Below are 26,816 nucleotides of genomic sequence, written 5' to 3'. Positions count from 1 at the left end.
CCCGCCAGCCCCGTGCAGGCCCCTGGCTGCCTGCCTGCGGGCTGCAAACCCCTCTTCCCTTTCTTTGAGCTCTGAGGAAACATCATGGCTTCACAACCCATACCCCCCCGCAAACACCCAGGGCCCCAGTGACAGCCTCTGGACTGGCAGGGGGTTGGCACCAGAGGGTCCAAATGGGGAGACTGTTGTTACAGGTCACCTGTTGTCTGTCCCTTTCAACAGGCTGGTGGCAGTGGGATGGTGCCACCTGCTGGTGTCCAAGAAGAGGCGGGGCAAGGAGGGACTGCTGGTGAGGTTCTCTGCTGCACCCCCCCTCCCCCCACCACCGTGCCCCCCACCCCCAAGGGCTTCAGGATTGCCTAAGCAATAGCTGATTAGGAGAGGCCCAGACTCTGGATCTTAATGCTCCTGGCCCCTGCCCCAGAATTCCTGTCACCCCCCCACCCCAACGCCTCCAGCGCTAGTCATTTTGTTTTCTGAGGAGCACAGACTGCGTTCCAGGGCTAGTGGGCACCCCTAATCCACGGAAGAGGGAGCAGAGTGGTAGCTTTGGAAACATTAACAGCATCAGCCACACGGGAGGGAAACAACAAGACAAGCCCACCGCTGGGGGTCCCCATTACCCAGGTCTGCCCACCCAGGAGCCAGGCCAGCAAATTTATGAAAAAAATACTTTATTTGAAAACACTGTTTACACAAATATGTGGCCTATGTACAAAGTACACAAGGATCCCTCTTATGGTCCCCACCTTCCCTCGGGATGTTTAAACCTCGGACTCCGAACCTATGCCACCAGCTGCCCCGGCTGTAGGTCACAGTGCCCCAGAGGGACGAGCACTCGAGGCTGGGAGCAAGGCCTTCTCAGACCTCAGCGTTCTGCAGCTGTGATGAGGCCTGGTCCGGGTCCACCCGGCAGAAGGGAACGAGATCAGCTTTCACCCCTCACTCAGCATTCCACAGGCACGTAGCAAGTGGCTCTGCGGCAGTCTCTCACTGCAGGTTTTTTTCCCCAGGAGGAGAGGGGGTCAGCCCCGCAAGTCCCTGGCCCTCTGTTCACCCCCCTCTCCCCCCGCCCACGTCTTATATCAGCTCCGGCCCCTCTCCCACGTCTCTCCTGGGAGCAAGGTTGCAGAGCCTCAGGGAAAGAAAGCTGTGGCCTGATGGAGGGGAGGCGATCATGGGAAAAGACAGCAGGACTGGGCAACAGCACCACAGACATGAAGCACAGGTCCCCTGGCTGGAGACTGGAAGGCCCGGAGGCCAGGAGGCCCGGAGACCAAGCAGCTCTGACTTCGGAGCAGCTCTGACAGACCCGAACAGTCTCCAGTCCATATGTCATTAGATAAAATACAAAATATTACTCAAAACAAGCCCAGCCTCCCTCCTGAGGGAAAGAGAACCAATAGATCAACACACGTGCATGACAATGGACAGCACACCCAAAACACGCACACACACGTTTGGGAGCCAAAGCTGCTAACTCCGGAGCATGACTTAAGCTCGGAGGCATTACCGAGCAGGAAAGGACCCCCCGCAGGAACAGGGGACCTGCATCGCCTGGAGTACCTGCGACAGCAGCAAAAGCAGAGCCCCTCCCATAACAGTCACAGGCCCGGTGGGCTCGTGGGGACCTCGATTTGAGCAGCAAGCTGGTGGTTCCTGCCACCGCAGCCCAGGAGGGCGAAAGCGAGGCAGGCACACCTCGTGCGTGCGCGCGCACACACGTGCACGGGCGGAGGCATCAGTATGCACAGAGACACTAAAATCCCCATTAACACGACCCCTTCACACTGTGTTGTTTCCAAATGCGTGGGATTCGAATGTTCATGAGAGCGAGCCTCGGGCCGAGGTGAAAAGACCAGCGGGCGGGGAGAGGCGGGGGTCCAGACCGTCCATCCGGCGGCGCAGGAGTTCCTCCACGTGCCGGGCCACGTCCATGGTCTCATCCAGGTCAAATTCTCCATCCTGGTCGAGGACGGCGTCAGGACTGGGAGAGAGGGGGAGAAGGAGGTCGGAGGGAGCTGGCATGCCTCTGGCCCCCTCCCTATTCAGACCACGGTCTCATGGGAACAGGACTGGCTCTGGTGGGATGCCCCTCCGCCCCCCACCCCCACCCCCGACCTCAAGCTGAAACCGTGTCATGGCTTATTGACAGACAGATACTCAAGCTCTAGTCTCAACTCTCCCTGCCTCACTGAGGGGGATCAGAGTCCCTCTCCCCTGTTCCTGTCCTCCTCCGCAAAACGAGGTAGTTGGGCCAGTGAATCCTGCCCACTGAGACGCTAGACCACTCAATCATGGGCTCCAGGTGCCGATCACCTACAAGGGGCGGGGCCTTTAAACCACGTGACCCCAGTCCTTAGCCTCCGGTTAAGGCCCCGTATTTGCTCAAACTCCACAGAGGGGGGAACTGAGACTCGGCCATGTCTGGAAACTCGCTCTGGGCCACCTGGCTGGCAACTGGATTCAGGACTGGAATTCCAGTCTTTGTGACTCTCAGGCCTACGGTCATCCCAGTGCAGCCTGTGCCTCCCAAGCACCCAAACACCCAGCTGGGGCCACCCACAGCTCAGCAGAGAATGAATTCTCTGGGACCTCCAGGAAGGAGCAAGTGATACCCCGTTCCCATCCAACTCCTGACAACAACTGCCCCTTCCATAGCTACTTTGCAACAGCCTCCCAGAGCTAAATGTGTAACCTGACTCAGTCCCGCCCCCCCCCACCCCTCCCATCCCATGGGGTAGGTGTTCTTGCCTCCCTTTTACAGAGGAGGAAACTGAGCATCTGGGAGGCTCAATCATTTCCCCAAGGTCACACAGCTAGTCAGCACCAAAGCAAGGACCCTGCTACATGTAGCTTATGCTCTGCGTTTTTACTGGCTGATCTCCCTCTCTGCTCCTGCGCATGGGCCTGAGCCCTGCCTGGGTGGTCTCGAACCCACAGGAGCTCTGGGGCCCTTTGCCCACCAGCCCTCTGGGGGCCCGGCCTGAGGCCAGGTGCCCAGTACCTCCCCGCAGAGCCCCATCAGAACACCACCTACTTCTGGGGGTACATGTTATAATGAGCCGGGGGGCACACGGCTGGGGAGGGGGCCTGGTCCATGTAGGTGGCGCTGCCCCCAGCAGAGTCTGCAGACGCATTCACAAACCTGCAGGAGAAACAAAGGCAGAGCCTCAGCGGCCTCCGGGCAGCAGCTGGCCTGGGGAGGGTTTGGGTGGGGGGGCCTTTTTACATTTTTGGGGGGGTGTGGAAGGGCAAAGTGCCCACTAGGCCTGGGACTCCAGCTGGAGTGGGGCCCTGGGTCCTGGTCCCATTGAGACTAAGCCCAGTTCCCTCTCCAGGCCTAAGCCAGGTTTTAGCGGGGAAGAAAGGGCTGGGCTACACAGGGCTGGTGAGTGGGCAGAGCAGGGCTGAGTGGTGAGGGGGGCTGGGGGAGAGAGAAAGAAGGCAGCAGGAGACCAGAGCCAGACCCTGGGTACTTACTCAGGGACCACTTGCTTGATCTGTGGCTTCACATATCCATCCACTGCTTTAGCTGCCAAGGGGGGAGCGTGATGAGAACCAGTCTCCGGGAGCTCCCAGGCAGTGGAAGCCCACGGCATGCGGTCTGCCTCCTACCCAGTCACTGTGAGGCCTCAGCGGTGATGAGATTTCCCCAGACTCCTATAAACACCTGCCCGTGGACCCCGTCCAAGGGCCACCCAGACCCCTCACTCCAATCTCCTCCTTCCTCCTCCTTTCTTTTCTGGTCCTTTGCTCGCTCTCTCATCACCCCACCCCTGCCAAGGAAGCAGAACCAATGCCAAGCAGCAAACCCAACAGTGGACTGGGGACAAGTTGAAGAGGAAAAACCTGTCCATTTTGCTTCCCTTATTCAACTTGGGGGCAGGTTTGAGGGTGGAAGCCATGAGAGCAGCTGATGAAGATGGGAGTAGTGCATTATCTATGGGTATCATTATCCTGGCCAGCTCTGCCCCTTCGTCCTCCAAGGGTGCAGAAGTGAGAATCCACCCAGCTTTCCACTTTGCAGAGAAGAAAGCTGGGTCAGAGGTTTTGTTTTCCCTCTCGGTTGTGAGCCCTGAAACCCCCTCTACGGGCTCCACACCAAGCCACCGACCAAGCCCATGGGGGACATGGCCCTGGGGCTCTTCAAGGGGAGTCCCTGCTGTCTTGCCCCAAGAGCTTTGCCCACAGGCTGCGGAAGGGCCCAGGAGTACCAGGGCAGGACGCACCGAGCACAGGGGTGTAGTACTTGGAGAAGACCTCGTCCTTGGGCCGGTCGGGAAATACGTAGATGAGATAGCTCAGGTCCCCTAGTCGGTCAGCCAGCGACCGAATGGAGAAGTCCCGCGTGGTGAATGGCTTCAGGTTCCACAGGTTGCGGTCAGCTGTGAAAAGAACGAGCTCATTCCCACTACCCACCACCCTCGGGAGAAGGGTCAGGGTTATGGGGTTTGAGATCTGGTGTGTGGAGGCATCTGGGTTTTTACTAGTCTGCTCTGCAACCCTCCACCTTGTCTGGAACTCCTTGGCACAGGGTGAGCAAGTGACCAAGGGAACATTCTCCCAGCGAACCAAGCAAGTAGACGCCAGCAACACTAGGTCCGGGCAGAGAAGGGAGAACTCAGAACCTCTGAAGAAGTCCCCTAGTGGCTCTTGGAGGCCACAGGGCCAGTGATCTTAAGTTCTCCATGATGGAAAATGGTAGAAAGGGAATGTATTTCTGAGCAACAGTTATCCCCTACTTCTGCATTCAGTTCCAGTCTTTCCCCTGGGGAAACCATTTAAGGATGCAGACCTGATGGGGAATGGGGAGCAAGGAAATGGGAGCCAGGGCACTCACGAGAGTCAAACTTCCAGGCAATGGTGATGCCCCCGATTTCGGAGTCGCTAAAGCGTAATAAAAAGGTCCCATCGGGCTTGTTGATGAGCAGGTCATGGGCCTGTTGCTTGTTCACAAAACCTAGGATGGCCCTGGGTGCACGGAGCATAGAGTGTCATTACCAGTCCAGCATCTCCTGTCCCCTGAGCCCATGGCCTCCCACTCCCGGGGCCCTCTATTCCTCACCCGTCATTCCAATGGGGCTTGTGATGCTTCTTCAGCACCTCCATGACCCCATCAAACCACTGCCAGAAGGTGTAGTTCCAGCCCGGCAAGTTCTCCTGAGAGTCCCCAGGAAACCCCAAGTCAGGGTTTGTGGCCCCATCATCACAGGTGGCCCAGGGAACAGTCTGTGCCAACTTGTCCTCAGGGAAACCCTCTCCCAATCCCTCACCCTACTCTCCCTGCACTCCAGTGGGCCATAAATGGACACAGCCCCCAGCCTGCAGCCTGGGAACGAGAGACTAAACCTGCCTCTTGCCTCTCAGGCACAGGGGCAGGGGTAGGAGGTGTCCAAAATTGTGCAAGCTGAGACCTCCAAAGTCACTTCTGTCCCCAGTGGACAGAAGGGGAAACTGAGGCACAGAGAAAGGAAGGACCTGGCCACTTAGTTAACCAACCTAGGGCAGGAACTCAAGGATCCAGACTCCCAGCCCCGGGTTCCTTCCACTGTCCTGCTCCAGCTCAAAGAGCTCCGTGCAGTTTCCTGCTACCCCTGCCTCCATTCCCTGGTGTATTAGCCCCCGTCTCTCCTGGTTGTAGGAGAGGGCAGGTCGGGATGGAGAGGGGGTTTGCTGACCGAGGCCAGGAACGAAAGTGTCTCTGAGGTGGGGAAAGCCTGGCAGGGCACAGGTGGCCCCGGGCAGGCAGCTGGTGGCAGGTCCCTCACCCTGTTGAACTGGGACCAGGACACGGACATGCCATTATAGTCTTCAAGGTGGCTGCTGCTGCTGTTGAACAGTTTCTGGGCCAGGAACACGAGGTTCTCCTTGGTCAGGCCGCGGTTGCTCTGCACTTCGGCCTTGAATTTCATGTTGAGCGCCTCACACAGCTGCGGCCACAGCACTTTGTCGGGCACGGCGAATGGCACCCTGCCCTGAGGCGGAGGGAAGAGAAAGCAGACCGAGGGAGTAGGAAATATTTACACGCACGCGCACCCGTGCACACACCCACACTCTCAGGCCCACAGACACCAAGAGACAAAGAAGATTAAGAAAGACCCAGAAAAGGAGACACAAATACAAGAAAAAGAAAGGCAGGGCGGTGGGTGCCTGGGTGGCTCAGTCAGTTGAGCATCTGCCTTCTGCTCAGGTCATGATCTCAGGGTCCTGGGATGGAGCCCTGCATTGGGCTCCCTGCTCGGTGTGGCACCTGCTTATCCCCACCCCCTATTTGTGCTTTCTCTCACACATGTGCTCTCAAATAAAAACAAAATCTTAAAAAAGAAAAGAAATAAAAAGAAAAAAGAGAAGAGAAAAGAAAAGAAAAGGCCAGGGCAGCAGGGGTGGGCATATGGTGATAGAGACCCAGACCAGGGGCCTGGGATAGAGATCAGGGACCCAAACCATAAGCAGAAGGAAGATCAGAGACCAGAGCCCAACAGCTAAGCTCATAGACCTAGGAAATCCCCCTCCTGAGACCTGGAACCCAGACGAAGCCTAGGGACATGCCACAGGCAACACGCTCACGTGAGCTGTCCCTTACCGCACCTCAGCTCCGGTGGGGCCCTAAGGTTGACAGGGGACCACGGCTTGGGGCCGATCCAGGGAGACTCCAGGATAGGGGGTGCTGAGATGGGGGTCCCATGAGGACTCACCGGCTCGGCAAAGGCGTTGTCCCACAGCACGGTGGCGGTTGCATTGTGGTCCTGGCTGCCGTGAACGATGACAACCACAGGAAGGGACAGAGTCTAACGGGAGTCACAGGAATGAGTGTAGCAGGCACACGACCACACCGAGCCCTCATTCCTCACCCTCGATCCCACCCACTAAACCTCCCAATGACACCAAAGCAAAACTAAACAAACAAAAAAACCCCAAACCTAGTTCTTCTTGGCCCATTACTTAAGCTCTGTGGCCGGCCCCAGATGAGAACACAGCAAGCACGCACCAGCAGAGTGAAACAGGTTTTCTGAGAGCCTTCTGGGCTACATGGGCCAATGGGCCATGACCGTGTGAGCATTCAGAGCTCTCTGGCTTTCCCAAACCAGTCAGGTGGCCTCAGGGAAGTCTCCACCTTTCTGGGTGACCTGTGGGGGATGGGAGAGCGAGGCCTCACCTTCACCTGGAACACAAGCTCATTGCTGCCAACGCTGAACTGAGACTCAAACAGGACCGTGAATTTCTCCTCCGTCACAGACTCCGCGCCCCTCCGGTCAGCCCGCTTAATCCTCTTTAGTGACTGTGGTGGGGGAGGGCAGAGGGGGATGAGGAGAAAGTGGCTGGTTACGGGACTCAGCCCCAGGGGGCGGGGGGACGGATGGACCCCCCTCAGGGGTCAGGCCCTGGACTCACCATGTTCCTGAAGTGCGCGCTGAGGGTGCCGGTGGCCTGGTGATACTCCATCACACAGCAGTTGTTCAGGATCTCGCCACTGCACTCGCTGCGAAGGAGAGGTGACCCCCACAGCCACGTGGGCCCCAGGCCAGGGGGGTGGCTCTGTGCGTGCCCTGGGCCCAGTGTTCACGCCCGAAAGCCCAGCCATGAGAGGTTGCCCCTCCCCCTTCCCCTTTGAGTGTTCCCCTCTGCGCGCCTCAGTCGGGTAAGTGGACAACTCTTGATTTTGGCTCAGGTTGTGATTGCAGGGTCCCGGGATCAAGTCCTGCGTGGGTCTCCCTGCTCAGTGTGGAGTCTGCTTGTCCCTCTCCCCTCTGGTCCTCCCTCTGCCCTCTCCCTGCTCGTGCTCTCTCTCTCCATGTCTCAGGCCTGAGTGTAAAGCAAAGTCTTCAAGGGTGGGCTCTGGGTCTCTATCATTAGGTTAACAACTCTGTCGGCATTGAGACTGATGCAGGGGCCTTCGGCTCTGACAGCTTCTGGTGCAGCTAAAATAATAACCATGACCAGGGGCGCCTGGGTGGCTCAGTGGGTTAAGGCCTCTGCCTTCGGCTTGGGTCATGATCTCAGGGTCCTGGGATCGAGCTCTGCATTGGGCTCTCTGCTCAGCAGGGAGCCTGCTTCCCCTCTCTCTCTGCCTCTCTGCCTACCTGTGATCTCTGTCTGTCAAATAAATAAATTTTTTAAAAAATGAAAAAAAAAATAATAACCATGACCACAGCCTACAAAGACCCCGGGGTCAAACCCAGCCTGGCTCCCTGGCCTCTTGGGTTCCTCTCCCCTCACTCAGGACAAGCAATCCAGGCCGCCTTATCTGTTTGCCGAACACGCAAACTTGGTGCTACCTCAGGACTTGGGCACCCGCTCTTCCGGGTGCCCCGAACCCTCTTGTTTAGGTCTCAACTCAAACATCTCCTCAGAAAGGCCTTCTGTGGCCCCTCACGTGGTGAGGTAACATCCATCTGGATGCCATGATGTCACTGCTTTCATTTTCTTTCTAGAGTCTATCGCTTTTTGACACTGCAGGATTACCACAAGCATAGAACTGTCTCCTTTCCCAGCCAAAATGTAAGCTCTAAGAACAGGAGAACCTCTCTGGCTTCTTTATCATCCTATTCCCAGATGCCACAGTAGGCTCTCAGTACACACGACCCAGTCTCCCACTTCACCCAGTCACTCCCTCATTCACTGCATCCTTCGTGCGGGCCTGCCCTGATCCCCGGATCCCGCCCTGGGTTCTCCAGCCACATTCGCCTTTCCTACACTCTCCTTCCGGATAAGGCCCATGTTTTCTATCTGAGAGTCTCCCCGGCCGCCCCAGCACGCTCTCCCTAGCTGCTCCCATTCATCCCACGACCTGGCACAGTCATTCTGCCCCGCCCCCAGCGCGACCCACTTCCACCGTGCCTTCGGTCTCCCCTGGTGCACACTCCCCTTCTCATGACCGCTGCTAGCTCTGCGGGGGCTGGGCGAAGAAGACAGAGCCAAGTACGGTGTGGATTGCAGCTCTGTCCCAGGGATTAGTACAGGTACCTGAACAAGCCAGCAGTGCAATCCATGTTGACCTACTACGTGTCAAGAAGCACAGCGTGTATCCCAGGACAGACAGAAAGAACCGGAGAGACACTGCACCACGGCTGTAGGGAGGGAGGCTGAGCTGCCTCCATCACCCAGAACCTTAGGTACAGAACAGACAGGCACTCCCAGTCCAGACCGTAGGGAGCAGAGAGAAACACGTACTTGCGGGTGTTCTCGTTCTTGAGCAGCGACTTGGCCTGCTGCTCGCTGATGATGGTGGCCTTCACCTGGGGGGGGTTCATGTGCACGTTCAGCTTCCCGCCCACCAGCAGGCGCACCGTCGCTGCAAACTTGGTCTGGGTCTTCAGGACCTGAGGGGGCTGCTTCTCAATGATGAACGTGCTGCGGGGACACAAGGGACCAGACCACACATGATGCTGACTCAGGGGACAGGGTCTGCCCACAGACGTGGGGAGGCTACCGGGGCTCGGCAGGCAAAGGAAGGGCACACGGCACAGCTCCTGTTCCCAGGGAGGACACCGAGAGTCAGAAGAGGTGGTGGGAGGGGAGGCAGTGACATGACTCAGCAGCTGGCCCAAGCTGGGGGGCGGACAAGGGTAGTCCATGGAGCGTCCACAACAGAGACTGGGCAAGGTCAACATCAAGCAGCCACTGCAACTGAGGACAGAGAGGGATGGGGGCCCAAGGCAAAAGAGACAAGGATTCCAACGAGAGCCTCCCTACCACAACCCCGGTGGGCAGAGCACCCCCACCTGCTCCACGCCAACCACCCAGGAGCTGGGCGTACTGGAGGCAGCAATCACCTGGTCACCAGGGCTGAGATGATATCTGTGATAGTGGCGTTGACCTCAGCCAGCATCTCCTCCACTGGGCCGGGGATGGGCAGCTGCTGGCAGAGGTGCTCAGCCCTGCGGATCTGCTGCCGGTTCTGCCAGATGATCTCGGCCAACTTCTCACACCTGCACCGGAGCCCCAGGCCACCGGGGGGACAATGGTATCACCCCACGCCCCAGGCTCGAGGCCGAGAGGCCCCAGTCTGGGGAGAACGCCCCAAGACCCAGCTCCTCCCTCCTCCTGGAAGGTTCTGCACCTCAGCCACCACTCCTGACCCCAAAGCAGAGTGCCCCCCGCCTTTCAGGAACACAGAGCTGCGCGGGACCAGCACCCCGAAACCGGTCCGCTCCGCCTGAGGCTCACTCTGCATACCCAGCCCTGTCCCCTCCCCAGCACAGGAACTCCCTTCCTGGGCACAGGGCACATGATGGGGGCCCCAAAGCCAGCATCAGGAGCCAGAACCCTCGGTGAACTAAGCCTTGCTGCAGCACAGAGAGAGCTGGCTGCCCAAGGAGTCGCCAGAAGCAGCGCCCCTGCCCCCAGCCACCCCCAAACACCATTACCAGGACTGCAGCACGTCCAGGCTGCCCTCGGGGGGCCCTCCGTTCCCTGCCAGCTGTTGCCGCCGCTTCCACTGGATCAGCTCATCGTCCAGAATGATGGTCTGCTGCTTCCGCAGCAGCTGCAGGGTCTTCTGGTGCTTCTCGGCCAGCTCCTGAAGGCAGGTGGGGACAGCAGGCCCTTCTGGGTTCCCACAGAACAGCCCTCACTCGGGAGGCAGGGCTGGGGACCAGGCCCCGTGCACAGGCCCTCCCCTCTCCCAAACCCACTCTGCCTCACATGCTCCCCACAGGAAAGAAGGTTCTGGCCTCCAGCTCTCCAGGGTCCCGCTCTCCTCCCAGCCCTAGCCCTCTCTCGGGCTCCCCGGATGGCCCAGGATGTGGACCTCCGCGCTTGGGAGCAGAGGACGCAGACCGCACTTACCACGCGGTACTGCTGCAGTGTCTGGGCCTCATGCTGCAGCCAGGCCTCCAGGGACACCTGCTTCTGCTGGAGGGCCGTCTCCCGGCTCAGACGCTCCTGGGGACTCAGCTGGGCCAGCCCGGCAAACTGAGCTAGAAGAGGCGATGGGACACCCGCGACCATCATTTCCTGGCTTCCTGCAGGAAGCCCAGTAGAACACCAATACCTGTTCTGGAGGCAAGGCCCTGAGGGTCTGCCCAACATTGGACCGATGGCGACTTGGGGCTCCAGCAGCCAAGGGAGCCAGACCTGAGCGGGCTCTGGGCCCTGGCCTCTCGACTGTGATCTCCCCTTTAGGGACTGTGCAGATGGAAACCTGGGGGCACAGCCCCCCCTGAGGCCTCCCTTCCATCTTAGTCTACACAGCTGCCTGCCCAGACCTCCTCATGCCACACGGGGGTCCAGTGTGGAGCCTTGCTGCCTGGTTCAATGTATGCCCTCACTGTTTACTAACTGGGGAACCTCGGGCAAATCATTTCCCTTTTCTGGGCCTCAGTTTACCCATGTGCAAAATGGGAGAATCTTGGCCCCTGCCTCAGTGAGCCGACAAGGAATAAGTAAGTGATGATCCACCAAAGGCTCAAGGAACCTCCCAGCTCGTGGACCCTGAAGGTCAGAGCTGGTCCTTCCTGGGCAGTGGTTTCCAGTGCAGGTTACAGGGTGCCAGAGACAAGGGGCTGTTCAGTCCCACCCCCACAGAAGGACCGCCTAGGGAAGCCCCCGCCCCACAGGCTCTGTCCCCCCCCCAGGAGCCCAGCAGCCTCTCCTCTGGAACAAGGGGTTTCTCCAAGTGCTGGCAGGGGCCTAACATGTTGGTTTGTCCAGGCTGGGTGACCGTGAGCTCAGCAGACCAACCAGAAGGAGATGGAGAGGCACAGACAGGCACACACAGGGACAGAAGGATAAGGTAGCGAGAGGGAGGGAATGTCCAGCGCCCACTGGCAGCAACACAGAAACAGCAAGATTCTCTCAGGACAGGGAGGCAGCTTCTCTCCATGCTAGCGTGGGGCTCTCATCCATGGCACAAAGGGGGAGTTAGGGAGGCCTCCCTACCATTTTACCAAAAATCTATTATGAAATACTTCAGACCCAGGGAAGGTAGAAAGAGTGATGCAAGGAACATCTGTGTATTATAACCCAGCTGAAGAAACCACAGGAAAGCCACCTGTATGTCCTTCCCTGCTTGCAAACCTATCCCGGCCTCCAAAGGTACCCACTGTCCTCCACGCTGGGATTATCACGGCCTGCCCAGAGTCTTGCTGAGTATCCCGGTGTCCTCACTTGGGCTGAGACAAGGAAATGGGAGCATCAGCATGTTGTGGTCAAGAGCCATGTCACACTGACCGAGGCCCTGCCTCATGGACACACAAGCTGGGACAGACGAAAGCAACTCAAGACAGCCCGGGAAACCTTAGCACTGGAGGAGAACTAGAAATACGGTTCTGATCCCATGACTGGGGACTGAGAGAGAAGACTACCGTCCATCTGTGGCACACAGCAGAGTAGTCTGAGCCACCTCAGAAATTCTGCCACCCACAGGGGGTGCTGGTGATCCCCATACCTGGGCCCAACCTCCTTAAGGCCAGAGACCCACTTAGGTCTCTCCTGGCACTTTGTGGAAGCTTCTGGGAGGGAGGTCAGGAGATGGGAGGCAATTCTCTGCTCCACTGGAGGGAGCTGAGCCTTCTCTTGCACAAACAGAACAATAGTCTGTGTTTCTGATGAGTCAACTTGATAAAGGAGACTGAACTGACATTGCATGATGGGTAGAAACCCAAAGCAGTATCTAATGCAAACCCATAAATAGGAAACAGAAAACCCAAGAAGGGGACTGGAAGTACTATCAACCATCAAAGACTGGGGTTAGAACTGACAGCCTGGGGCAGAACGTGTGGCTTTTGCTCAGGTCATGATCTCAGGGTCCTGAGAAAGAGCCTTGCAACAGGCTCTGTGCTCAATGGGGAGTCTGCTTTTCCCTCTTCCTCTGCTCCTCCCCTCACACGTTCTCCCTCTCTCTAATAAATAAATAAAATCTTAAAACAAACAAACAAACAAACCAAAAACCCGACAGCCTGAATTCTCCTGTTCCTTAATCTACGAAGAGGGCCACCCTTTCTCTGGGGTCAGTCCAAGATGGATTCAGAGGAAGACATGCTAGAATCATACCACCAACATTTACTTAACACCTACTATGATTCTGGCAACGCGTTGAGGAATTCAGAGTATGGGAAACACTGACAGAGCAGGGTGAGGAGAGCTTAAATAGTTAAATTAAAACAGCATAGGGGCACCTGGGTGGTTCAGCCAACTAAGCATCAGACTCTTGATTTCTGCTCAGGTCATGGTCTCAGGGTCCTGAGATAGAGCCCTGCATGGGGCTCTGCACTCAACCGGGAGTCTGCTTCTCTCCTTCTCCTTCTCCCCCTGCCCCAAACCCCGCATGCTCTCTCTTTCTCTCTCTCTCTCTAGCAAATAACTAAATAAATCTTAAAAAGAAATAAAACAGCGTAACAGCATTCTAAAAAAAAAATTCAAATAGTTTTAAAAAGGGAGGAATGGAAGAAAATAATTAAAAATTTAGGGAGAAAACAAAATAAACATTAAAATGTAGATCTCAGTGAAACTGTATTAAATAGTATGTTAAATATTAGTGGACTAAACATCTCTATTAAAAGCAGAAATTGGGGGCGCCTGGGTGGCTCAGTGGATTAAGCCGCTGCCTTCGGCTCAGGTCATGATCTCAGTGTCCTGGGATCGAGCCCTGCATCGGGCTCTTTGCTCAGCGGGAGCCTGCTTCTCTCTCTCTCTCTGCCTGACTCTCCGCCTACTTGTGATTTCTCTCTCTGTCAAATAAATAAATAAAATCTTTAAAAAAAATAAATAAATAAAAGCAGAAATTGTCAGAATACTCATAAAAGCAAGAATCAACGATATGGTATCCACATTTTAAATTTAAAAAACATGTTATCAAGATGTCTTGTGGCTATATAGAATAAGAAGGCTGAAGTAGACTTCAAAACAAAAGGTATTACCAGAGATCAAGAAGAGCATTTCATAGTTATTATGGTATCAGTCAATCAGAAAGGTATTATAATCATAAACTTATATGCATCTAATAACAAAGCTTCAAAATACACAAAATATTTACAGAGATAACTAGAGAAGCGGACAATTCCACAATATAATAGGAGATTTTGATCCTTCTCTTTCACCATTTGATAGAACAATTAGGTAAAAAAAAAAAAAGAAAGAAATCAATCAATCAATCAATCAATCAAGACCGAGATCACAGTGGTTCTCAAAGTGTGGACTAGGGATCTCTAGAGGGTTCCCAAGAACTCTACTGGCAGCCTACAAAGTCAAAACTGTTTTTATAAGGTCAGAAGACCTTAGTTGCCTTTTTCTCTTTCGATCTCTTATAGAAATACAGTGACATTTTCTAAAGGTTTCAAGATATGTGATATCATAATAGATTGAAAGCAAGACCCAGGGCGCCTGGGTGGCTCAGTGGGTTGAGCCTCTGCCTTCGGCTCAGGTCATGATCCCAGGGCCCTGGGATGGAGTCCCGCATCAGGCTCTCTGCTCAACGGGGAGCCTGCTTCCCCCACGCACCCTGGCCTGCCTCTCTGCCTACTTGTGATCTCTGTCAAATAAATAAATAAAATCTTTTAAAAAAAGAAAGCAAGACCTAGGTATCTCCTATTAAGCCTCACATTAAAGAGATATGTAAAAATCTAAAGCAATGCTTCTTACTAAACTTTGTTTTGGAAAATACAGATGTTGGTTTGGGTGACTTTTTCAGTAAAACTTTCTTATGTTAACATTATTTAACTTAAAATTGCTACTTTTAAATGAAACAATGGTGAGACATGCACTCTTTTGAAGTCCACAAGATACACTCACCAAGATACAGTATACACTGGGCCATAAAACATGTCTCAATAAATTTAAAAGAACTGAGATCATTTAGAGTATGTTCTCTGACAATGGTGGAATTCAATAATAAAATGCAAACCAAATCAATAACGATATGACATAAAAGGGAAAAAACCCAAATACCTGGAAATTAAACAATATACTCCTAAATAATGTGTGGACAAAATAATTATTCAGAAAAGAAATATTTCAAAACTGAATAATAATGAATATACAGCATCGTTAAAATCATTAAATGCAGCTAAAGCGTTGCTCGGAGGGAAATTTAAAGCTCTGAAAATATGTATCAGAAAAGAAGAAAGGTCTAAAGTCAATGGCCTACGGCTTTACCTTAAGAAGCCAGAGAAAGAAGAGTAAAAGGAAAGGCAGCTTGACAATTCCTGTTCTCCAGAGGATGGGATGGAACACCTCTGGGGTCAGTCTGGAGTTGGGGGACGATGCGCCAGGTCTCAAGACTCCTCAAATCGTACTGGGAGTTAATATGCTCTGAGTTAAATTTTCTTTCCCCACACACTTATCACAATAGCCACTGGCTAACTACAGACCTAGGAGACAGGACAATGTTTCACTGTCACCTCCACTTCCCAGTTCCATCTCCTATCGGGGAGGCTCAAGAAGGGGCACTTCTGGAGTCCCACCTCTCCCCAGCCTGGTTCAACCAGAAGACTCCCCACCTAAGTCCTCCCTCTGAGTGGGGAACACTTTGTCTGTGTTCATCCAGTCATTGAGATACTCACTGAATACCTACAATCAGGGGGAGAATGTTGTTTAGTAAAGTACTGGGATTTTATGACATTACCTCTAGTTGAGATCTGGTTCTGCAACTTATAAGCAATCCAGGCCACATAACTAGAACCATCTACAAAATAGGAATAATACAGCTACCTACTTCTTGGGACTATTGTAAAGTCTGGATTGAAAAAGCATGCATGCAAAAGAAAAGAAAAATATACGCAAAGGGCTGAGCTTGGGGTCTGGCCCACAGTAGGAGCTCAGTAAGAACTATTACTTCTCCAGAGCTTTGGGTAAGGCTCTGTGGAGACAGACACAGACACAGCCCCGACCCTGCAGGAGCACACAGAGTGGTCCTCACTCCTGGCCTCGTGACACACACCACCTCGGTCGTGTGGGCCTCACCCTGGATCCGCAGGCTCTCCTGATACTGGATGATGAAGTACTCCTGGGTCTGCTGCAGCTTCTTCAGTTCATTCTCTGTGTCCTGTGTGACCAGCCGCAGCTCCTCAAATGTCTGGTTGATCTGGAGGTGTTTCTGGGACATGGCGTCAACCAGGATCCCAGCTGGAGAATTCCCCTGGGGACATAGCAGGGGGAGAGTGCAGGCAGCACAGGTTGGAACTGGTATGGAGTTGGAAAGGAGGGGTACACAAGGGACCTGGCAGATTATGGCAACTTCATAAAGGATAGGGGAAACTTCTGTTGGTAGCTCTGGCCTCCACCAGTGTCACCCAAACAGGGTCCATCTAAGCCCTCTTTGGAGAGAGTAGAACTCAGCACAGCCAGGAGTTATCTGGGTTTGCAGACTAATGATGGTGACCCCTTGTTCGACATTCGTTCATCGACCCGATGCCATGGACAGTGTGAGGTGCTGGGGACACAGCGGGGAACAAGGCTGTGTGAACACACAGCATCTGTGTCCTTACTGAAGACCTTCTTGTAACTGAGGAAAGTTACAGGGGAGGTATAAGTAAGGCCATTTAAGTGACCCAGTCTGATCTACTACTTCCACAACTGGCTGAGAGTCAGTCATCAGGGCCTGTCCAGTAAACTGTTCTCAGAATAAAATCCAAACTCCTTCCCTAGCTCTAGCGGAGAGCTTCTGCCTACCTCCACCATTCCCCAGCATGACTGCTGCCCAAGCACACCAGGTACTTTCTGTTCCTTGAATACACAAACATGTTCCCGCCTCAGGGCCTTTGCACTTGTTGTTCCTTCTCTCTGGAACATTCTAACACCAAATCTTCCTAAGGCTGGCATTTCAACTGGCACCTTTCCAGATTGGCTTTCTCTGATGGGCCAATTTCAAATAGCCACACCCTTATCTGAAAGTGTCTTATTCCTTTATGTTTTTATTTCTATCTTGTCTGCCTCCACGCACTAGGACATAAGCTCTCAAGTGCTAGAACCTTGTCTGTCTTGTATGCCACAAAATCCCCAAAGGGTAGCACGTCAGAGGTTTTCAAGAACAGCCTGATGGTTTGGAGAAGGAACGATTTTCCTCGTGACCATGACAACACGTATGCTGTAGACATGTATTTCTTTTCTTTTCTTTTTTTTTAGACATGTATTTCTTAACTGGAGTGGAATTCATTTGTATGTTTACAGATAGTTCTGTGGTGGCAACAAGTAAAGGGCTACAACAGTTTTCCCAGAAGACTCTTTGTGACCTGGCTTCTGCCTCCTCTCTGGCTTTACCCACTGGGGCTCCCCAACTAGCTCCCTTCTCCCCAATATCACTGACCCCTTACAAGTCTTCAGATGTGTTCAGATGGTTCCTGCCTTCCTGCCCACACATATAATACTCTTGTTCCTTTTGTTCACCTTTCCTTCTTCTTCCCCTTTCCCCTCTGTTTAGACACTCCTGTCCTCAAGACATTCCCCTGCCAGGCTGCCCTAGTCTGAATTTGGTACTTTTTCCAAATATGCCCCCTTAGTACCAAGCTCACCCCTAATCACCCCTAGAGAATCTATCATTGCTTGAATCCCTTTTAGGTAGGGACCAGGCTTTGGTCTGTTTGTCCAGTCCTAGCCCAGTGTCAGACACCACAGGACCTCCATACATGTTAACTGAATGAACTGTAAAATTCCTGAAATCAGCATCCACTGCAATAAATAAATATGTTCTGGGCACTATTCTGTGGTCTTTACCCATGTGTGGCCACTTTATGAAATTCATCTTGTGGGGTGCCTGGGTGGCTCAGTGGGTTAAGGCCTCTGCCTTTGGCTCAGGTCATGATCCCAGGGTTCTGGGATCAAGCCCCGAATCAGGCTCTCTGCTCAGCAGGGAGCCTGCTTCCCCCTCTCTCTGCCTGCCTCTCTGCCTACTTGTGATCTCTGTCAAATAAACAAATAAAATCTTAAAAAAAAAAAAAAAAGAAATTCATCTTGCTTTACTCTAGATAAGATAATATTTGTCCCATTGTTCAAGCAGATGTTCAATGCCTTCATGATTAGAGAGCTTGGGGGATGAGTCCCTTCCTGCCTCTCTGGACCTCACCTCTTGGAGCTGACCAGGGTTCTCTTCCAACCCAGACCTCAACTCCACCTCCCCTCACAGACACCACCAGAGAACATTTCTCCCGTCAACCCTAGCACCATTTATTAAACGCCAAATACTTCTCCCTGGTGGCTTGTGATCCCATGTCTAATGAGGGTTGAATTTGCAGGGTGTGTGTGTGTGTGTGTGTGTGTAGGGCTTCCTTTTCTGTTTCATTAGTCTGTTTGTCTATCTGTGGCCCACACAGTATCTCATTTAACCCTGACACTAACTCTATAAGGAAGATACTGTTACTAGCCCCATTTACAACTGAAAAACAGAGGCTCAGTGAGGTTAAGTAACTTGTTCAAGTCACACAGCTAGTAAGTGACTGAGCAGGGGGGCCTGAAGCCAGGGCCTGAAGAGAAGGTACAGGGACTGTAACTACCATGTGCTGTTGCTTCTCACACTTGCCCATGTCCCTTATCTCCTTGGTGCTCTCTCGTCAGCATTTATAGAATACAGTTTTGTCTGCAGAAAAAGGCGTGTAGAAGGACTTCCCAGCTCCTCTCCCACACCCACGGGACACTCACATTGTTGGCTTCTCGCACCAGCCTCTGTTCATTGTACAGAATATGTCGGATGCAGCGGACCAGCTCCATGGGACAGCGGTCGTACGTGTTCTGAAAGAATCCAATAGCAGTTACAATTGGCCTCCTGATATTCCCATCATGGCCCCCCACGGTGCCATGTGGCACCCCCCCACTTCCTCTCCTCTACCTTCTGCCTCAGCTTTCCTCAAGAAACCTCAGGAACTGTCACCAGACACCTCTATCCCTCCTTGACTCAATTCCCCTCTACCCAGATCTTCATACCTGGTTTGCAGTGCATTAGAAACCCGGTTTGCAGTGCATTAGAAACCCTGTTTCCAAAGTTTCCAAAGCTCCTCCAATCTACTTTGTCTCCTTTGACTTTCAGAGCACAGATTCCCTGAAGTCCACAGAAACTATTAGCCCCATTTTGCAGGTGAGAAAACTGATGCTCAGAAAGGTTAAGTACTTGTCCAGAAGCAAACAACTGAGCAGATGACTCATGACTTGGAGAATCCAACGCCAAGGCCAAGGTACTTTCTACTGTTGCCCTGGCCTTGGGTTCCTATTTTGCCTTCCTCTTCCTCCCAGCTTTCTCCTTTTTCCTCCCTCTTCTGTGATGGACTTTTTATCTCCCTGGCACCCTGCTGCTTGTATTTAAGAAGGGTTCTGTGAGGAATACAAGTAAGTTCCAATAAATGCTTGACTTGTGATTACCACCCACACCCCTTTCCTGCTTCCACAAAAACCTCCTCTCTCCCCTATATCATCCCTGGTACCTCCCCTACCCCCCACAGAGAAGGAGAAGGCACAACTGTACAACTACATCCTTCAATCAATGCTCTTCTATCCAGCTCTTGCCTCCAGGGCAATTCTGCTCCTTGTCCACCTGACTTCCGCAGCTCTCCCACCTTTAAAAGAGTCCGGACGTCTGCTTGCCTCATTCCTCATTTCTAGGAGCTTTCAGTCTTCCTTTGTCAAACAAAGGACTCTTGACTCAATCTACCTCCATCCCTTTCACTTGATCTGTTTCGAATGCCACTTCACCCAACTCCCTTCTGTTGGGGACAAACGCACCTTACCCTTCGCTTTGTAGCATGCTCAAGGAATCTGACAGGTCTGATTTAGAAAGAGGGGGTGGGGGAAATTGAAGAGCAGAAAAGTTACCGATCAGCTCAGGGTCACACGGTGAGTCAGTGACCAGGCCAGGAAAAAACCCAGGGGTTCAGTTGCTGGAAAGAAAAAGCAGACACTGCTTTCCTGCAGATGAGCCCATGTTCACACCCACCTGGAGCTGCGTAGCATAGTGCCCCAGCTTGATCTTCAGTAAGAACCCATCCTCCCCGACTTGGTGCTCCGCCTTCTTCTGCAGCTCCTGCACCAGGCCCTCCAGGAGCTGGGAGGCCTGGGCTTGGTCCTGGGGATTCTCCAGGTCGATGGCATCCCTTGGGGGCAGGGCAGGGGAGAGAAGACTACCATGGCATCTCCTTGGGCAAGGAGGTCAGGCACCTCCTTGGTGGTGCCAAGGAGGAGGGAGTTGGAAATCCCAGGCTCCAGACCAAGGGCACTCCAGAGCCCACAAGACTTGTTCTGGGCAACTCCACAGGCATCACGGTCTAGAAACACCCCCTCCCTTCCCAAGGTCCCATTTCCCTGTTCCCCTTTCCCAGGGACACCACCCCTTCTGCAGGAGGGGCAGAAAGGGCTAGAATCACACCAAAACACAGAGAAGCGCTAAAGGTCAAAGGGCCTGTGGTAAGGCCCCCGCAGATGATGGCCCAGGGCAGGGGACTTACCATGGCTGGCTCTCAATCCACTGGGCCAAGTAGTGCCGAACCTCGATGGGGAAGTGCTGCCCGTACAGCACCTGCATCTGGCGCAGCGCATCTCCCTGCAGCTGCTGGGCTTGGATCCAGCCCGCCATGTCTGTTCACCTAGGGCGAGCAGAGGGCTGCAGAGGATTCTCCTCGACAGTGCGCCCGCCTCTTGCCCTACCATGCCCACCCGTCCCTGGACGGCGGTCAGGCCAGGCTCCTCCCCTCCCACAGACACGCTTTCCTTTGCGGGAAGAAAGGCCGTGAGGAGGGGAAGGCCGCCCTGCCCTCCAACAAGGAACCCGCTAAGGCTTGGGGAGGGGCTCTTGAAAGTCAGGTGCCCTCCCCCTCTTCCTCTCCCCTTGCCCCACCGGGGCTTCCCCGGAGGGGGGACAGCTAGAAAACTGAAAGAGAAACTTGACGCGGAGGCCCACGGGCCCTCTAGGGAGGGCTGCAAGAACCCACCCCCACCCCGGTCCCCCGCCCAGCCCGGAGCCCCGAGTGCCAATTTCTGGGCGGGGGGCGGGGGGTGGAGGTTTATTCCAGCCCAAACTTAGGGCACCGACGGCTCCCACGGAACGGCTCGGTCCCCGCCGGCACGTGGCTGGGGGGGTTGAGGAGGGAGGGCTGGGAAGACAGAGGCTGCCTCTTCGGAGGCTCCCCCCCGCCCCTGCCGGACCCCCGCGTACTCCCACTGTCCCGCCCGACAGCGCCCCCTGCTCCCCGCGGGCGGGGACGGCGCCCACTCTCGGCTCCTTCCCCGCGTCCGCGTCCAGTGTCCCGCGCCCCGCGCCCCGCGCGGAAGCCAAAGCTCCCTCTCGGTCCCGCACACCGGTCCCCGCGCCCCCGCCGGCCGTCGGGCTCCGAGCCCCGGGACGGGCGGGCCCGAGGTGGGAGTCGAGTGCCCCATCTCCGCGCGCGCGGCTCGGGACCCGCTGGCGGGCCACCCACCTGGTGGCGCCGAGCCGTCCGGCGACGGGGCCGGCTGTCCGCCCCGCGGCTCTCGCTCCGGGCCTGGGCTCCGGCGGCGGCGGCGGCGGCTGTTACTACAGGAAGGAGCAGAGAGCAGCGATTTCCTCCTCGAAGGTCAGCTGCCTCCGATAGACCATACACAGCGCGCGAGCTCTCGCCAACACCCCTCCCAGCCTCTGTCGCTCCCTCCCTGCCTCCGCCCTCGGTCGCTGGCTCCCCCCGTGAGTGCGCAGCGGCCGCGGCCGGGCCCCTAGCGGCGAGGTTGGGCGGCGCCGCGCGTGGGGGCTGCCCCGACGGCGGGGTCCCCCGGGAGTCCCAGGCAGCACTCGCCCGCGAGCCGCGGACCGTCGGGCAGCAGGCGCTGGAGTGGCCGGGTTGGGGTGGGGTATACGTGGGTGGGAGAGCCGGGAAACCCCGGCCTCTGGAAATCCCAAACCAAGGCCTCAGTTTTCTCACCTGTAAAAAGGGAGGAGGGGAGAGTTGGACTAGCTGGAGATGACTTCCAGCTCTGCGTTTGTCATCCTTTGAGTGTCTAGATTAAAAAAGTAAATGTAAATGTGTGTGTGTGTGTGTGTGTGTGTGTGTGTGTGTGTGTGTGTTTGTTTCTGTGGGTTGGGGACACAGCTTTTGTGACCTCAGAGGCAAAGCGGTAGGGAGGGGAAAGACTGGGGATTCCAGAGAAGGCAGCTCACCACCAGGGCTCCACCTGCCATCACTCCCACCACCCTGCACTCGCCCCTGCAGTGGAAACAGGAAAGAACCTTGGCAGTCTGAAGTTTCAAATCCCTCCCCAAAATTTTGCAGATAAGAAATGGAAGTCCAGGGCGCCTGGGTGGCTCAGTGGGTTAGGCCGCTGCCTTCGGCTCAGGTCATGATCTCAGGGTCCTGGGATCGAGTCCCGTATCGGGCTCTCTGCTCAGCGGGGAGCCTGTTTCCTCCTCTCTCTCTCTGCCTGCCTCTCTGCCTACTTGTGATCTCTCTCTGTCAAATAAATAAATAAAATCTTTAAAAAAAAAAAAAAAAAAAAAAAGAAATGGAAGTCCAGAGAGGGGAAGGAGCTTGCCCAGGGTCACACAGGGGGCATCTATGGCCTGGTCTGCAGACTATGATCCCTAAATGATCCTGCCCACCCACTGCTCACCGGGTCCAGTCCCATCTGAGGCTGGTCCTACCTTCAGAAAGGCTGTCTTAAAACCTTACACATTCACAGCTGCCTGGAAGGCCTTGCCAGAGCTGGGCACGCCCTCCTTGAGCCTTGCCTGGGTCACAACCCCCTCCCTGAAAGCCCCCTACAGGGCCTGCTGAATTGGGCAAGGCTGGGCTGGAAGCCTTCCATCCCCTTTGCTCAGCTTCCCTCTCCTCTGGGCCTCCCCTCTGCCTGGCAGCTGGAATTGGCAGCACCAAGGGAGGGCCTTGCTGGGCTAGGACCATGTGTCCTGGAGGGAATCGTTCTCATCTACCTCCCTCCCTCCCTATGCCTTCTTGGATCTACCCTTTTCTCTGCATCCCCTCCCCCCTCCCGTTCCTCCCCCACCTTCTTGCCCCTCAGTACCTTCCCCACTTTCGTTCTTTTTCCTTCAGAGAAAAAGCCAAGTTTCCAGCCCCAGAAGCTGGGTTCTCTGGGTCTCGCACACGGCTGCATTCTCTTAGTCTCATAGAGGGGGAAGCACATGGCCTCTCCCTCGCTTCTTTCCTCACTCCCGGCAATTCATTTGGCAGAGGAGGGCCAGAAACACAGAGCTAGGTCACCTGGAATGAGAGTCAAGTGTCAGAGCTGGAAGGACCTGTAAGGATGATTTTACAAAATGGGCAACAGAGACTGGAGAGAAGAAATGACTTGGCCAGGGTCACACCACCTGGCAATGGCAGATGTAAACCCATGGGAAGACGGAGGGTTTGTGCTCTCCAGCCTCTTGCTTCCAGCAGAAGGGTAAGGCAGTGGTTGAAAGGAGAGTCCTTGGATTCCAAGTCCTCCGAGCCCCATCTGGAAGGCAGGGGGCCACACTTGCCATGCACCCACTTTTGGGCATCTGGAGAAGGTGACATGAGGGTGGCAAGTCTGGAGTGGGAGCCTTGCCTGTCTGCTTTCAGGCAGCCACCTCTCCAGCCTGCTCCCCAGGGCCTGTAGGGACCTGCTGCTCCAGCTGGCAGCTGTACCCACCAAACATCTAGCTAGATTGGGCTGGGCTTGGCTAGAAGGTGGATAGCCCTGGGTCCTAAAAGAAACTAGGACTAAGGTGCCAGTGAACCACACTGGAGGGGTTGGCCCAAATGGATGTGCCCTCATAGCGTCGGGGAGTCACGTGCTGTGCCCCCCACCTTGTGTTCAGTGGCTGCAGCTGCTCCCTGGGCTAACTCTGGCTCTCTCCCCAATGTGGCCTCTGTGTGTGAGGCCCTAAATCCCAGTGTTCTTCATTGCCTGCTGCCTCCTCTTGCTTTTTTATTTCCTCCTCCTTTTGATTCTTTCTCTCTAGGTCTCTGGTCTCTGTCTGATTCTCTGATTCTGTCTGGGTTTCTCCCATTTCCCTGTGCCTCTGTCCTCCCTTTGCGATGCAATGGGGAGAAGGAGGAGCTTTGGAGCTTTCCCAGGATGGGCAAAGGCCACCCAAGGGAGTGGAGAAGGGAAGGGTGTCAAAGCTGGGTTGGGGGCAGAGGTGACTGTGGTCGTGGCTCTGGATAACGCAACTCCCCAGAAAATATAAAATTTGGGGTTTCTTTTTGCTTTCAGTCCCCTGCTTTGGTCTCTGCTATTTCCCACCACAAAGCACCCTAGTGATTTTAGGGGCCCAGACTATAGAGGAGAAAACTGAGGTCTATGGGATGGAGTTCAGGAAGGTCAGAAACTGCCTCGGGTCTGGACTGAGCTGGGGTCCCAGGCTGACCTCTGCTAATTGCTCCTCAATTCCCAATTCCAAGATACAACATTACATGGGGAGTGAGGAAGGATTATAAAAATCATATGGGAATGCATTCCCCCAAAGAAGACAGACCATAAAATATTACTAGGAATACTAATAATCCCCAGCCTAGTTTGTAGTTAGCATACTAAAGACATAGCCTGAACTGAATCAAGGCCCATTGGTACATGAACATCGCTGTACCCTTTAACTCAACTGATCCTTGCAACAACCTTGAAGGCAGGCAGAGGCACATTTGATTAGCAGGGAAAGGAGAGCTGTCCACAACCAGCTGGCCAGTAAGTGCCCACCTGGCACGACGATCCAAGGGGCCCAGCCCCGCGTGCAGGTCTCAGTATAGCCTTCCCGACATCCCCCATCCCCAGCACGCACTCACAGAAGGAAGACGTCTCCTCTGGCTGGGCTAGCCAGTAACGGTGCTGAAGGACCTCCATCTGAACACCAGTCCGTGGCCTGGTTCCTTTGACCTGTGCATTAAATGAAGGTGGGTTTGAACTGATGGAGGAAGGGAAGAATCATCTCGAGTCCCATTTCTGGCCTGCCCTTGCCAACCAGGTTAGCCCAGAATGCTGTGCTCATGCCCCTTCCTTGGGGAGAACAGATTGAGGTCACCTTGACCTAACTGTCCCCGGGGGGTGGAGGGAGGGGGTACAGAGATGTCTTTGTTTCCTCTGTTCTAAGTACCTTCTTCAAGGAGAGTTCCTGGGGTGTAGGAGCCAGAGGGCAGAGGGGAGGCAGGGTAGGGTGTAGAGCTTTCCAGAGAAAGCTGGAGGCATTCCAGGAAGTATCTCTGTGCCCACAGAGGGAGACCTGAAGCCCTTGGGCTTAACTGCCCTGCTCTCCCCCACCTTGCCTCTGCTGGGATTTTCTATCTCCTCTCCAGCTTCAGCCCCCACCCCCAAAGCTCTTAGAAGGGGAGCTGTTGGCCATACTCAGCATATACTGCACCCCAAGGCCACTGTCCCTGCCTCTCCCCTGTCTCCCTATCCTGGTTCCTCCCTGTGGATAGGCTGCATCCATTCTTGTCCCTGAGGACAGAACAGGACCTAGGGAAGGGGTTTGTGTGCAGTGAGTAATTCTGTGTGAATTGGAGGGAGGGGAAGGAGCTTCTGGATCCTGGATGAAGCCTGATGCCCTTCCTGCCTCTGTCCCTTGTCCTCTACCACTCTTCAGGGAAGTCAGTTTACAGTGAAGTTACCAAGAGAACACAAGGCAAGCCATCCTGCCTGAGGCACAGTGACTCTCCCCGGTTTCTGGGAATAGGGGCGGGAGGGGCTCAGGCCTGACTGGGTGGGTGGGAGGGAAAGCCTGCCTTCCTTGGTCTGGCTGCCCTAGCCACCTGCCTTGGGAGAGCCACCTATGGGACAAGGAGAAGGGGTTTGCAATGTCTGCTGAGCACACATTTCCTCCCCAGTCAGGAGAATGGGGAGGACCCCATCCTTTGCTCTTCCTTCTCACAGCAGGGGGAGGCCCTGGAGACTAGGGCTGGCGTGGGGAGAGGTGGCACAGAGCTGGGCCTCGAGGGGGACTGCCAGCTGTCGTAAGCAGCCCTGGGTCAAGTCTGGCTCTCATCCTCTTCCACGAGGACTACCAGGCCCCTCTACTCACTCATTTCTCCTTCTTCCACACCAAGAAATCTTTTTGTGCCTGAGCCAGCGCAGTACCTGACCTCAGTACCCAGAGCCCAGTACCTGCCTCTGGAGAGGACTGCGCATCTCTTTGCCTGCCCCCCCCAACCACTCTGCCACTTTCCTTTGTTATGACTAGAGGGGGTTCCTTTCTCCTGTCTCCGTTTCTCATTGTTCCTTGGTTCAATATGTCACAAACCTACCCACACCTTCACTGCCCACTCCCCTGCTCCCAGCCTCCGAAATTGGCTCCACAGTACCCAGAACAAGTGGGGGATGTAAAGCCAAAATGAAGACTGGGCCCCATCTATCATGGGGTCAGGGTAGTGTAGAGAAAAACACAAAGGCTTTGGAGTCCTCAGGACCTGGTGCAAAGCTTGGATCTGCTGTGTGGCTTTGGGCAGGTGAGTCTGCCTCTCTGGGCTGAACCACCACCTGTGTAAAAAAAGGGGTACAGCAAGACCCGACTCCTAGGATTGCTGTGAAGATTCAATCCCAGCAACTAGTACATAATAGGTGTTCAGGGACCTTGGCCAGTAGAGCTGGACATTTCCTCCAGTGCTGTCCTATAGCCCTCGATCCTAACTGCAGGCCACTCCTGTGACTCTTCACTAGCTGCTGAAAGGCTGTGTTCCACTGCCTGGTTGATATAAAGGCTTAATGAAGGTCCTTAAACAGGACAGGGCTTCCCCATGCTCCCACACTTCAGGGGTTCCCTCGCACTAGTACAAGACCCCTGTTTCCCTTTCACATATCCTGACCCACAGCACCCAGAAGGCTGTCTCCTTTGCTACTCTGGCCCCTGCCTTCTCTAGTCCTACTGACCAGCTTTCCTGCTTAGGACAACAGCAGCAGCCTCAACTTTGCCTGCTGCTGAGTTAACTTTTGAATTCTTAATCCCACTCACCAAGCCT

At 54.6% G+C, this 26,816-nt stretch overlaps 1 protein-coding gene across 1 annotated transcript; it reads right to left on the bottom strand.

Annotated features, from left to right (window-relative positions):
- Positions 1-657: 657 nt before the first annotated feature.
- On the bottom strand, positions 658-21,482 carry LOC116578265 (signal transducer and activator of transcription 5A). Its single transcript, XM_032322364.1, has 19 exons — positions 21,336-21,482; positions 20,367-20,504; positions 19,859-20,015; positions 18,574-18,663; positions 15,904-16,078; positions 10,792-10,922; positions 10,371-10,522; positions 9,777-9,932; positions 9,175-9,354; positions 7,396-7,483; positions 7,160-7,282; positions 6,699-6,791; positions 5,772-5,978; positions 5,069-5,163; positions 4,844-4,974; positions 4,233-4,388; positions 3,484-3,535; positions 3,041-3,148; positions 658-1,987 (listed from the first exon to the last, which is right to left on the bottom strand). Exons 2-19 carry the CDS (start codon positions 20,492-20,494, stop codon positions 1,825-1,827), a joined length of 2,385 nt encoding a protein of 794 aa, XP_032178255.1. The 5' UTR covers positions 20,495-20,504; positions 21,336-21,482; the 3' UTR covers positions 658-1,824.
- Between the last annotated feature and the right edge of the window lie 5,334 nt (positions 21,483-26,816).

The sequence above is a fragment of the Mustela erminea genome, chromosome 18 (genome assembly GCF_009829155.1).
Source record: "Mustela erminea isolate mMusErm1 chromosome 18, mMusErm1.Pri, whole genome shotgun sequence".
Taxonomy (NCBI): domain Eukaryota; kingdom Metazoa; phylum Chordata; class Mammalia; order Carnivora; family Mustelidae; genus Mustela; species Mustela erminea.
This window is presented reverse-complemented; position numbering and strand designations above follow the sequence as displayed.

Bases quoted from the DNA above. Each gene is read 5' to 3' on its own strand.
- LOC116578265 (XM_032322364.1), bottom strand. From the start codon at position 20,494: ATGGCGGGCTGGATCCAAGCCCAGCAGCTGCAGGGAGATGCGCTGCGC. The intron at 9,355-9,776 runs GTGATTGCTGCC...GTGTCCCCGCAG, and splicing joins ATCTCAGCCCTGGTGACCAG to CACGTTCATCATTGAGAAGC. The intron at 7,484-9,174 runs GTACGTGTTTCT...TCTCCTTCGCAG, and splicing joins AAGAACGAGAACACCCGCAA to CGAGTGCAGTGGCGAGATCC.